The sequence below is a fragment of the Dipodomys ordii genome, unplaced genomic scaffold (assembly GCF_000151885.1).
Source record: "Dipodomys ordii isolate 6190 unplaced genomic scaffold, Dord_2.0 Scaffold79, whole genome shotgun sequence".
NCBI lineage: Eukaryota > Metazoa > Chordata > Mammalia > Rodentia > Heteromyidae > Dipodomys > Dipodomys ordii.
Genome location: NW_012267295.1, coordinates 565,334 through 579,350, shown reverse-complemented (window position 1 = coordinate 579,350; position 14,017 = coordinate 565,334). Strand labels below are relative to the sequence as shown.

The 14,017-nt window shown below is 44.1% G+C and overlaps 1 protein-coding gene across 3 annotated transcripts in view; it reads right to left on the bottom strand.

Moving 5' to 3' along the window:
• The window catches only part of Tcf20 (transcription factor 20 (AR1)), a 63,678-nt gene that overhangs the window by 19,273 nt on the left and 30,388 nt on the right, over positions 1–14,017 (bottom strand). For all 3 annotated transcript variants that reach the window (XM_013024922.1, XM_013024920.1, XM_013024921.1), the window contains exon 2: positions 9,405–9,498. In XM_013024922.1, coding sequence (XP_012880376.1) covers positions 9,405–9,498 — 94 coding nt within the window. The remainder of the gene's footprint in view (positions 1–9,404; positions 9,499–14,017) is intronic.

The following is a 14,017-nucleotide window of genomic DNA, read 5'->3' as shown; positions in this document are numbered from 1 at the left end:
CGATTCCTCAGCACCACATAAGCAAAAAGAAAAAAAGCCGGAAGTGGCGCTGTGGCTCAAGTGGTAGAGCACTAGCCTTGAGCTGAAAGGCTGAGGGACAACGCCCAGGCTCAGAGTTCAGGCCCCATGATCGGACCCCCCTCCCCCCAAAAAAGTTACATCGTTCCTTACTCGACTGAACAGAAGATTGCTTAAACCCAAGGATTATCATGATTATAGCTAGAAAGTCAGTCAAATATTTTTCCTAGATGTAAGATATACGAATTTTTGAGAAGCAAGCTTCTGGGTGGTCCTGGCAACTTGGGTTATTAAAAAGATTGATATGGGTCAGGTGTTGGTGATCACATCTGTAAGCCTAGTTATTCAAGAGGCTGAGATCGGAAGATCACAGTTTGAAGCCAGTTCCAGCAAGAAAGTCAGTGAGACTCCAGCAAAAAGCTGGAGAAGAGCTGTGGCTCAAGTGATAGAACACCAGCCTTGTGCAAAAAGCCCTCAAAGCCAACACCCAGGCTGAGTGTTCAAGCCCCAGGACTGGCACCTGGGCATGTGCAAATGAGCGTGCACATATGGGTAAGCACACAACTCACTTTCATGCAAATAAGCGAATAAATGAATAAACAAACACTGTACTGCTCATGATGTGGCCTTCTTGTGATGCTTCATCAGAGCATGTTTAGAACTTCTAGCAGAAGACTGAAGCTACCTGTAACCAAAGAACAGCCCTCCTCTCTACCAAGGAAGTTTCTCTTCTTCAACTGAATACACAGCTTTGGGAAAGACACACATGGGGCAGTGAAGGATAAAGAAGAAACAGTCTATTTAGTTCTATCAGCACAATCAACCCTGGCCATCACTGGTGACAGATGTCAGGGCCAGATCGCCTTCATGTCTGAAGCTGCTTCTATGGTTCCAACTCTGCACTCAGAAGGGCAGAGTGCACGTCTGGGGCCAACAGCCTTGTCTCAACCTAGCTCAAACCTCCCTCTCACCACCATCTTCCATTAAGGGATGTTGCCAGGTTAACAGGGTAGGCAAACATGACTGGCTTCTGGCTGGAATAGAGAGATGGTCTGGCAAGCTTTCATTAGAGGAGAGATGTCCCCACCACCTTGGTCCTTTCCTAAGAACTGCAACCATACTACCTGGTTTGATCAGGGTAGACTCTAAGTCTGTGTTATCCAGGTACAAGTCACACAAAGACACTTTAAGTTAAAAAAAAAAATCCAGGCCAGGAGTGGTGGCTTATACTTCTAATCCTAGCTATGTGGGAGGCCTCCACAGAGATTGGAGGATTGCGATGTGAGGCTAGCCCAAGGGGAAGGGGAGTTAACAAGATCCTATTTCAAAGAACAAGCCACAGTGTGCTGTAAACATGCCTGATTCCCAACTGAGCAGTCAGAAGGATTAAAGTCTGAGGCTAACCCAGGCAAAAAACCACAAGGTTCTATGAAAAATAACTGAAAGAGGGCTAGAGGCATGGCTCAAGTCAGAGTGCACCTGCCAATCAAGTACAGGCTCTGAGTTCAAACCTCAGAACTGTCAAGAAAAGTTTTTTTCCCCTTAGTCCCATTAGTCCTGTGAGTGCCCCAGTGGTCATCTCTGGCTCTGGCTGCTGTACGAGCACACAAATGTAGAGCATTCCCACCTCCATGGCAAGTTCTCATCCCTTGAGAATCTATCCCAGGAGGCAGCTGGGCATGGGAAGCAGATGGTCACATTCACAGTGGGCCCTTGCTGCTGACAGGGCTATGCTCAGGTAGGACGAGGTTAGACCTGAGTGTGCATCCTAATGTTTCTCAATAGAGCCCCAATGTGGAAACCATTGCTTACCTAGCCACTGACTTGGAAAGCTAATTATGACAATACTGCCCATTCAAAATAATCACCCCAAACAACACTTAAGACTCTTCATTTAAAAACAGGAAGCTTCAAGAGAAGGAAGCCAAACACCTGGTGTAACTAGGGGCTACACAATGAAAAGAAAAAGCAAGCATTGGCTACTAAGAGAAGACTTAATTTCCATAGTACAGAACATGCCAGACCGTGACCCAGGGTGAATGAGCTCAGACAATTAGGAAATCCTTGGGGCAAGAGGAGGAGGATGGAAGGGACAGTCTAAAGCCCAAGGACTCCAAGGTATCAAGGCTGGCTGGCCAACAGTGCCCCGGCCATCCCACTGTCCTTTGGCACATTCACATACAACCACTTTCTTACTTATTTAGTGAGTCCTGGGGCTTGAACTCTGGGCCTGGAAGCTGTCCTTGAACTTTTTCTTTGCTCAAAGCTAGCACTCTACCACTTGAGCCATGGATCCATTCCTGGCTTTTCTGGTGTTCATTGGAGACAAGAGTCTTATTGGACTGGGCTTACTTCAAACCTTGATCTTCCTATCTCAGCCTCCTGAATAACTAGGATTACAGGCATGAGCCACTGGCTTTCCCAAGATTTTGATGCTCTGAGTCAGACCTGAGACAGTCTTTTCCTTCACAGACTTTCTTCTTTCAGCACCTTAAATACTGCAACTATGTCTACTGCAACAGACGAAATGTAGTGCCCCTTGTGATACTACAATAAGAATTATCTATCTTGGGCTTTAAGTCCCAGTTCCTGGCACAGAGCTCCTAAAACGCTTGTAATTTCTTGAAATACAGGTGGGTGCTAGGAAAATGTAAACATTTGGCCTTTCCCCAGGTTCCTCACAGAGTTCCTAAGCCCTCATACCTTCCAGGTAACAGGAGCATCATCTGTCACCTAATGAGAGTCAGGTAATGAGGTGATTCAGTGGCTTTGGAAGGGGCTGTTCACCAGAAGAACTGAGCCATGATTAGGATCTTAGAACTTTCAGACCTGCCCATTTTCTGCAGAAGGGGGAGTCGTTCAACTGCACATGCGTGATAAATCCCCTATGAAAGTTTCTGAGCTGTGAGAGCATTGGGAGGGCTTTCAGGCTGGTGGACATGTGGAGGTCCTTGGATGCTGTACATCTGGTAGTACTTGGAAGCTCCCGGACTCCTTCTACTTACCTGTAATAGCTCTCCTATTCAAGTGTCTATCATAATAAATGAAAGTAAAATGTTTCCTGGAGTTCTGTAAACAGCTCTGGCACATTAATGAAATCTGAGGAGGGGTCCTGAGAACCTTGATTTATATGTGGTTATTCAAAGGCACAAGTCACCAGCTGGAGACTGAGACTGGTGTATGAAGTGGGGGTAGTGAACCCATAGTTCAGATGAGCTGAGTTAAACTGTAGGCTACCCAGTTGGCACGCACTGGAGAACTGCTTGGTGTGCAGAAAAAAGCAGCATGGAGTAAGTAGTAGGAGCACTAGACTGGCTGTTACTATTTTACACACAACCCTTCAGGACAAACACTTCACAACACTCTACAAACTGGGACTCCCTCTACTGTTTCAAGAATACCTATGATAGCTGGGCACTGGTGGCTCATGCCTGAAATCCTAGCTACTCAGGGGGCTGAAATCTGAGGATCACGGTTCAAAACCAGCCTGGGCAGAAAAGTCCCCATGAAATGCTTATCTCCAATTAACCACGCAAAAACTGGAAGTGGTATTGTGGCTCAATGAGGTAGAGCACTAGCCTTGAGCAAAAAAAGCTCAGGGAAAGCACCCAGACCTTGAGTTCAAGCCCCATGACTGAAGACCTACCCCCCCAAAAAAAGAATACCCATGGATAGCCAACTTCTTATTATGTAGGGTTAGCGAAAAGAAAAGAACACCAGCTCTTGCCAGGGACTAGTGAATCACATCTGTAATCTTAGCTACTCAGAGGCTGAAATCTGTTTTGTTTTGTTTTTTTTTGGGTCTGGTCGTGGGGCCTGAACTCTGGGCCTGGGCACTGTCCCTCAGCTCTTCAGCTCAAGACTAGTGCTCTACCACTTGAGCCACAGTGCCACTTCCGGCTTTTTTCTTTTTGCTTATGTGGGGCTGAGGAATCGAACCAAGGGCCTCATGCATTGCAAGGCAAGCACTCTACCACTGAGCCACCTTCCCAGCCCCCTCAGAGGCTGAAATCTGAAGATCGAGGTTCTAAGCCAGCCAGGGCAGGAAAGTTTGTGTTATCTCCAATCAACCACCAGAAAATTCAAAGTGGCACTGTGGCTTAAAGTGGCAGTGCTAGTTCTGAGCAAAAATAGCTCAGGGGATAGTGCCCAGGCTCTGAGTTCCAGCCCTACAACAGATCAAAAAAAGAAAAAAAGAAAATCGATTGCTGGCTCTTATTTGACAAGGAGGGATTACTAAACTAGAATGACAGTCAACACACTGGGGAGAAGATCTTTACCATCAATATATCCCACAAAGGTCAAATATCCAAAATATACAAGGAGCCCAAGAAATTAACCCCTTTGAAAGCTAATAAACCAATTACTAAATGGGCAAAGGAGCCAAGGAAAGAATTCTCAGAAGAGTCAAGAGTGGCAAAAAAATATATGAAGAAATGTTCATCATCCCTAGCCATAAAGGAAATACAAATCAAAACATCTCTGAGATTCTATCTAACTCTAGCCAGTTAGAGTGGCCAACATCATGAATTCAAACAAGTGTTGGTGGGGAAGTGGGGAAAAAGGAATCCTATTGCACTGTTGTTAGGAATGTAAACTAGCACAACTACACTGGACAGCAGTCTGGAAGTTCCTCAAAAAAACTAAACATAGATCTTCCCTATGACCCAGCCATACCACTGTGATCACCACAAGCCAGGATATCATAGAGACACTTGCACACCCATATCATAGAGACACTTGCTGCACTATTCATAACAGCACAGTTGTGGAAACAGTCCAGATGCCCCACAATAGATAAGTGGATCCAAAACATTAGTACCTATATACAATGGAATTTTACATGGCTATCAGAAAGAATATATGACATCTGCAGGGAAATGGATGAACAAAAAAAAAAATCATGTTAAGTGAAGTAAACCAGGTTCAGAGACAATGGTGCATGTTTTCTCTCATATGCGGAAGCTAGATCTAAAATTCACTGGGACATGGTAAATTATACAGGATCCTAGGCATTTACACACAGTGAGACCACAGGAGGGCACTCTTAGGAGAGGAACAGTTAAGGTACAATGCGTATGTGCATCTGATCATACAAAATAATATTTACCAAAAGGAATTCCAGGAAATGGAAAGTTTTTTTTTCTTTTTTGCTATTTTTGCTTTTTGTTCATTTATATTTTGGGGGGAAGGTAAGGAGAGGCATAGAAATGGAGGGACAAAGGGTAAATAAATGCAACAGTATTACTCACTAGACACTAAGTTGGAAATGAACTATAGTACTTGTGGGTAGGGATAGGAGAGAAAAACTGGGAAAGAACAAGGAAAGAGATGACATTGTCCAAAAAGAAATGTATTCTCTCTCTCTCTTTCTCTCTCTATATATTTATTTTATTTTATTTTTTTGGGTCTGGTTGTGGGGCCTGAACTCTGGGCCTGGGCACTGTCCCTCAGCTCTTCAACTCAAGGCTAGCTAGCGCTCTACCACTTGAGCCACAGCGCCACTTCTGCCTTTTTTAAATTTTTGCTTATGTGGTGCTGAGGAATCAAACCCAGGGCCTCAGGCATGCAAGGCAAGCGCTCTACCACTGAGCCACCTTCCCAGCCCCTCTATTCAATATTTACTGGAGCAATTTTTACAGGGCATTTTGGCAAAACAGAAACAAAAACAAAAACAACCCCCTCCCAATCCAAATGTAGTGCTACACATTTTAAGCCATCCTGGGCTACATAGGGAGACCTGTCTCAAAAAAAAAAAAAAAAAATCTGGGCTAGCACTGGTGGCTCATACCTGTAATTCTAGCTACTCAGCAGGCTGAGATCTGAGAATCACAGTTCAAAGCCAGCCCAGGCAGGAGGGCCTGTCTTCAATTAGCCACCAGAAAACCAAAAGTGGTGCTATGGCTCAAAGTGGTAGAGCACTAGCCTTGAGCAAAAGAGCTCAAGGACAGCTCTCAGGCCCCAAGTTCAAGCCCTATGACTGATATTAAAAAAAAAAAAAGGAGTTGGGAGTGATGGTACATGCTTATAATCCCAGCAATTGAGAGGAAGGCAGAGTTAGAGGAATAGCTGAGCATTAAGGCAAACTAGGCTATATAGCAAAACTCGGTCCAAGAGAAGGGGGTAGAAAAGGCTTCATCAGTGAGGAAGAAGCCAAACTACCTCTATTCACAGATGTCACAATATTTCAGATATAGGAATTCACTACAAATGATTACAACTAATCAGTAAGTTGAGCAAAAAGATACAAGATTAATATAAACAAATCCAGATGCTGGCTATAGTGGTACATATTTATAATTACAGCTATGAGTAGGTAGAGCAAGAAGGATCACAGTTCAAGGCCAGCCCAGGCAAGAGGATGAGACCCTATCTGAAAAAACAAAACAAAACACTAAAAGCAAAAGAAGGTTGTTTGACTAAAGTGGTAAAGTGCTTGCCTGGCAAGTATAAGGCTCTGAGTTCAATCTTCCATACAGGGTTGGTGGTTGGTGGTAGGGAGTTAACTTATTGTATTTCTGTATGCTCATTAACGGTATAAAAACTCCTGATTCTGAGCTGGGCGCTGGTGGCTCATGCCTGTAATCCTAGCTACTCAGGAGGCTGAGATCTGAGCATCACGGTTCACAGCCAGCCTGGGCAGAAGTCCATGAGACTCTTATCTCCAATAAACCACTCGAAAACCAGAAGTGGTGCTGTGGGTCAAGTGGTAGAGCGCTCATCTTGAGTTGAAGAGCGCAGGGACAGTGCCCAAGCCCAGAGTTCAAGCTCCACTACCGAAAAAAAAAAAACAAACAAAAAACCAGCAACAACAACAAAAGAACTTACTACAAAGCTACAGATACCAAGACAGTAGATTACCAAAGAGGGTCAGAAACAGCTCCATTATTTTCAACTAAGGTGCCAAGACCATTCAATGAGGAGAGAGCAGGACAATGATATACACATGTGGATTCCTACTTTATAAAACAAGCAAATATTAATTAAAAATGGATCAAAGACCTCAAATCACAGTTGCAACTTTAAAATCTTAGGGAAAGCATAGATATCTCTGTGTGTGTATGTGTGTGTGTGTGCGCGCGCGTACATTCATGCATGCACCAATCTGGGGCTTGAACTCAGGGCCTGGTAGCTGAGTTCCTTCAATTTTTTTTTTTTTTTTGGATCCGGTCCTGGGGCCTGAACTCTGGGCCTGGGTGCTGCCTCTCAGCTCTTCAGCTCAAGGCTAGCACTCTACCACTTGAGCCACAGCACCACTTCCAGGTTTTTTCCTTTTTGCTTATGTGGTGCTGAGGAATCGAATCCAGGGCCTCATGCATGCAAGGCAAGGGCTCTACCATTGAGCCACCTTCCCAGCCCTGAGAGCTGAGTTTCTTGTGCCCAAAGTTAACACTCTACCACTTGAGCCACAGTTCCACTTCTTGCTTTTTTGGGGGGGTAGTTTATTGCTTTCCTGCCTGGGCTGGCTTAGATCTTGACTGGATTAGGCAATGGTTTCTTTAGTTGTCATAAAAACACTGATAACCAAAGCAAGAAAATAGGTAAACTGGATTTCTGCAAAAGTAAACTTTTCTGTGCTTTGGAGAACACCAACAAAATAGTGAAGGGAGATGGTTATGGTTGTATTCCTGTAATCTGTGCCAAGGAAGCAGAAATCAGGAAGTATATAGTAGTTTAAGGCCAGCCTGGGCAAAAAAGTAAGACCCCCTACCTCAATCAATAAGCCAGGTATTATGGCATATACTTGTGATCACATTTTGAAACCAGCCCTAGGCAAATGTGAAACCTTATCTAATAAATAACTAAAGCAAAGAGGGATGGTTTGACCCTGGTGGCTCACGCTTGTAATCCTAGCTAGGCAGGAGGCTGAGATCTGAGGATCAGGATCTGCCAGCCCAGGCAGAAAAATCCATGAGACTTACTGGAAGTGGTACTATGGCTCAAGTGGTAGCGCTTACCTTGAACTGAAGAGCTCAGGTCAGCGCCCAGGCCCAGAGTTCAAGCCCCACGACTAACAAAAAAAGGGCTGGTTCAAAATCCCAGTATTACACATAGACATACATTCAAAAGAAAACTCACACAATGGAAGAAAATATTTCAAATAAGAGGCTGGAATCCAGAAAAAAAAATTAAAACAACAATAAAATGATTAAATAACCCAATGGGCAAAGAATTTGACTAGACACTTTTCCAAAGAAGGTATAGACCAGGTAGTAAGCACATAAAAAGAGGCTCAACATCATCAGTGATCACGGAGATACAATTCAAAACTGCAAGTTGTCATTTCACAATCACTGGGATGTTGATAACAATACAATGCTGATGACAACAGATAAGGTTAGCAAAGATGCTGAAAAACTGGAACCATAATACACTGCACTGGTGGGATTATAAAGCAGCATTTCTATTCTAGAAACTGGTCTGGCAAAGCCTCAAAATGTTATATGACATTACCATCCAACTCAACAATTCCTCTCCTGGCTATATATCCAAGAGACATGAAAACATATGCCCATGCAAAGACTTGTATGTAAATGTACCATAGCAGCATTTTCATAATAATGGAAAAAGTAGAAACAACCCAAACGTCTATCAACTGATAAATGGATTAATAAAACATAGTTTATCCTTCATAATAGTGATGAATTCAAATGATATATTAAAACACAATGCAATATGAACAAACTTTAGTAACAGTTCGCTAAGAAAAAAATCCAGTCTTAAAAGGCAACATATTATATGATTCTATTTATGTAACATGCTCAACATATTCAAATCCACAGAGATGCAATATGGATTGGTGGTTGACAATATGGATTGGTGGTTGTCAGGAACAGAGGCAAGGGAATGAAGGTGAATGATGGTACTGGGAATTTCTCTCTCTCTCTCTCTCCTCCCACCCCCACAGTTGTGGGGCTTGAACTCAGGGCCTGGGAGTTATCCCTGAGCCTCTTTGTGCTCAAGGCTAGTGCTCCACCACTTGAACCATAGTTCCACTTTTTGTTTTTGAGTGGGTTAATTTGGAGATAAAGAGTTTCATGGGGACTTTTCTTTGAACTGTGATCCTCAGACCTCAGCCTCCTGAGTAGCTAGGATTACAGGCGTGAGCCACTGTTGCCTGGGTTGGGAATTTTCTTTAGTAAGGTGATGAAAAGTATTCTATAATCTGTTGGGGTGATGTACTGTGGACTTAAATGGGCAAATCACATATGAAATTAGATGAATAAAGCGGTCATTTAAAAATTACCCCATTTTACTCCTTTGTATTATCTTCTGTGAATTCTTTGAGAATTTATAATAGGAAAGGGTCAGGAGGTATATATGGAAGGGACTGACCAATTTGCACACCCCTTTGATGCTCTGGATGGGTATAAATACCAGCTTACCTGCATCAATGGCACACGGGTAATGGTATCGGAAGGAGCAGCCTTTGTTGTAGCAGCCCAGGGTGGCACCGGCCTCCTGGCAGTGGGAGCATTTCTGAAAGGAAGAAGCCAGGCATGTCAGTCAGTATCCCAGATTCGCCCCCCCATCAGGCCTTCCCTTCATCCATTGTGGTTGAAGGAGTCTGTGGTGGCAGGATAGGCTGGTCCATCTCTCACTGCCATTCACTGGCCATACCAGGGGAAGGAGCCAGAGGCATGCTTAAGGCCAGGCCTCATGAATGATCTAAAATAAAATGGAAGAACATGCTGGGCCAAGGCAAGTGGCCTTCTAGTACACAGTGGCAACACCAGGGAGTGACACCCAGCCCTGCCTCTAGTGTCTCTGGTGTCCACCCACTCTGCCACTCATTTCTTCTCTGCTATTATATGCTTCCTGCAGATCTGTCCCGTTTTATTTTTGCTGTGGAAATCTGGAGTAGGAGGAGAAGGTTAAGGGAGTAGATATATACAAACCTTTTAGAATTAAAAGTGGAATTTGGCTTCTAGCTCTTACATTTATAAGATTTTTATTTTTGATCTACTTACTCAAATGCCCAATACAACTATATTTTTTCCTTTCTCAGAAAGTATGGGCTTCTGTATGCAAATATTATTTTTATACATGAATTCTATTTTAAATGTACTAGGAAACCTGCCACAAATTTCTGCTAAGTGAGACATTATCCCGTAATGGCGGTACTCCTCCTTATATGGTCAGGTTTTCTCAATGTGGGGCACATCTCTGTTGTCCCTGTGATGTGGCTGCTGCAAGTACTCATCCTGTCAGCATAGAAAACGTGCTCTACCAGCAACAATCGTGGTCATAAAACTCAACCACATGTGGCCCTACTAAGGAGAGATATACCTTCTTTATTCTTCTGGGAAATAAGTAATTAGCTAACCAACCACTTGCTCCTGACTCTACAAAAAAAAAAAAAAAATCAATGTGTTACCAAAATGGTTACACCTGAGGAAGCTCAAGTTTCTAGAATGCCAACAATAGTGCAGCTCACATACCTTCCCTGTCAAGACAGCAGCAACAATGGACACACAGTTTACTCATACACCTGGCAGGTGTTTTTAACATCCCTATTGTACAGGTGATATAGCTTAGGTGATATGGATAAGGAACCAGAGGGGAGCTCCTAGTTCCGGGACAGAGCTGCAGTGCTTGAATCTCAGAGACAAATAGCACAGTAAGCCAAGTCATTTGAGAGCTTTGTCCTCTTTTCAGAAGACTAAGATCCTTTAGGGTGTCAATCAGTTAATGTTTACCATGCACACGGATATCCTTGCTGGGAAAGCAAAAATCTCTAGGCCTGGAATAAACAAGGACAGTTAAGAATCACTTCCAATAGCTCTGAACTATCCACTTCTGTCTGTGCCACAGAGCACCTAAGGACAGAAGGCCTTATCCTCAACACAACAGCATAGAGTGTGGTCAGTTTGTCGGTGGCATCCATTTTTGAAGGTCCCAACAGCCAGCTATTCTAAGATTTGAGCTTTAGGCTCTCCCTAACCTTGGTGTGAATCTAAGTTCATGGTACCAACATAGGAATGGGAGCATCAAGTATTCTTGGCAGGAAGGTCTGAGGAAAAGGGGTCTTATGCAAAAGTTTTGTCCCCCAACCTTGTTTTTTGGCAGGTCATGGGTCTTGAACTCAGGGCTTGGGTGCTATTCCTGAGCTCTTCAGCTCAAGGCTAGTGCTCTACCACTTGAGCCACAGCGCCACTTCCAGTTTTCTGGTGGTTAATTGGAAATAAGAGTCTCATGGACTTTTCTGCCTAGGCTGGCTTTGAACTGCAATCCTCAGATCTCAGCCTCCTCCTGCATAGCTAGGATTACAGGCGTGAGTTACCTGCACCTGACTAGTTTTTGTCCCCTTAAAAAGGGATAAGAAGCCGGGTGCTGGTGGCTAACACCTGTAATCCTAGCTACTCAGGAGGCTGAGATCTGAGGATCAGGGTTCAAAGCCAGCCTGTGAGACTCCTATCTCCAATAAACCACCAGAAAACTGGAAGTGGCGCGGTAGCTCAAGTGGCAGAGCGCTCAACTTGAGCTGAAGAGCTGAGGGACAGTGCCCAAGCCCAGAGGTCAAGCCCCCAACCAACCAAAAAAAAAAAAGGGGGGGGGGATAAGAGAGAGAAGGCCATCTCCCTCATCCTGTGAGTACAAGGTCTGTAGTAGCCATCTTATACCAAGGAGACAGTCCTGAAAACAAATCAATCTGTTGGGAACAGAAAGATGACAAGATGGAGAGACCTAAATCCTTTGTGATACTAAGCACTAAATTAACCACCTCCACATGTGCACCAGGACAAGACACAAACAAACAGCAACAAAGTTTCAAGATGGTAATGGCCAGTGGTTGACAGTAAGGCTAGAAATCCACCCAGCTTCTCAAAGCCTAGGAGCCAGCAGGTAGTTCTCCCCGCCCCCCTGCCCCCAACTATATCAGCATCATCTACTAAGAAGAAAATTTATGATAAAGCTTCAAAGGAAGCTTGGAAAAGAGAATTAAAGAGCAGAAAATAGTGCATAGATCCTAAACACCTAAGATATAAAAATATTGGATGAAATGACGTTAAGAGTTAAATGAGAAAGTATTGAAAGACAAGCATAAAAAGCTACATGAAACCTGTAAATGTATTCTACAACTTTATGAAAAAAGAATCCAGACACTTAAGATATTTACAAAGAACTAAGCAAGTTAGAATATGAACAGAAGAGGGCCGACACAGGCAGTATTTTGGTGCTGTCACGAGTGTTCAGCAGGGCTGAGAAAGTGGCTCAGTGGTAGAGCACTTGCCTTGCATGCCTGAAGTCGGAAGTGGCACTGTGGCTCAAGTGGTAGAGCGCTAGCCTTGAGCTGAAGAGCTGAGGGACAGCGCCCAGGCCCAGAGTTCAGGCACCACAACCGGACCCCCCCCCCAAAAAAAAGTTCAGCATGTGGAAGGAGTATGCCTTTGCCATATATGCTTCATGCTCCCTCTGTCACCTTGACCTAGGTCAGTCCACTTTTTTTGTGCCCAGCTGTGCTCCATCATTAAGAAAACCTCAGCCTATGGTCCTCTGACCCAGTGCTTCCTATTCTCCCTCTTCTTGAGGATGGTGTTCTACACTTGCCCCTGGCAGAAAACTTCCTGTCTTCTATGTGGTCCACCTCCTTGCCAAGTCTTAAAGATGTAGTACCAGGCGCCAGTGACTCACGCATGTAATTCTAACTACTCAGGAGGCTGAGATAGGAGGATCACAGTTCAAAACCAGCCTGGGCAGAAAAGTCCATGAGACTCTTATCTCCAATAAACCATTCAGAAAACTGAAAGTGGCGCTGTGGCTCAAGTGGTAGAGCAGTAGCCTTGAGATGAAGAGCTGAGGGACAGTATTCAGGGCCCAGAGTTCAAGCCCCATGACTGACCAAAAAAAAAAAAAAAGTATGCTCTAGATCTTCCTTCCCATTATAGGCAAGAAGAAGACATGAAGAGGAAGACATGTTGTAAACCCCGAACTTGCTCAGGTCATGAAGATGACGCTTTCAGCATGGGAAGGTTGACTATCCTGAGCACATGGGTCAAGATCAGCATGAGGACAGTACTAATGACAACGACATTGATAGAGGAGACAGAGAAAGTGAGGCACAGAGATGACAGTGAGTAAGACAAGACTGAGCAGAAAAAATACCTGGAAAATCAAGGAAGAAACAGAATGTGATGAAGAAGCTGACACCTCTTTAAGCTTATGATGCTTTGAATGGCAGGTCAAGAAATCCCTAAGAATGGGAAGTTGAGTAAGTTTTGAAGAAAATGAAGCAGTTTTACAAGAATAGAAGAAAGGGTTCTCATTCTGAGGACACCCCCTAACTGCTTCTTCATGGTGGCAGGGTCAGCCACAACCTGATCCTCCTCCTCAGATACAAGTACCCCCTCCCATGCCAAGACCACCTCCTTTTGTACTGCCACCAAACCCAGAGTTCTTTATTAGTGCCTCACCTAACTGGACTCAGTGAACAAGGCAAGTAATATAAGAGCAATCGTGATTGAGAAAAAAAGCCCTCCAATGCCAAGCCGCAGATCACTAATCCCAAGGCAGAGCTGACTCCTTTTGTGCCCACTGTACTCAGAGGCTCCTTCAGGGCAACTTCTACCCCTAAAGAAACTAGAGGACGACTCTGCTATGCTTCTTGCCAAAGTAGCCCCCAAATCTGTTCTTGTGTTTCTGTGTCACTACACACCAAGGATGTTCGTGAAGCTTTCATGAAAGCGAAAGAAGGGCTGCTGAAGGAGTTGTGACACCAGAACAAGCTTCTGTCCACAACAGCGGTTCCTGGGGCAGAGGCTCTTACTAAGTTGAAAGAGCGACTGAGTATTTTCTAATTTCACTCCAAGGAAGGCCCTGAAGGTTAGAAAGGGTCACTGAAGCAGAGCTATTACAGCCACTCCATTACACCATCACTTCCCGGAACTTCAAGTCTTTGGAAATTTGTCAATTGTAGTTGTGTATCTGTGTATCTCTTCTTATGTGATATAGGCACTGGAGTAGAGATTTCTTTTTTTTTTTTTGGGGGGGGGGTCCG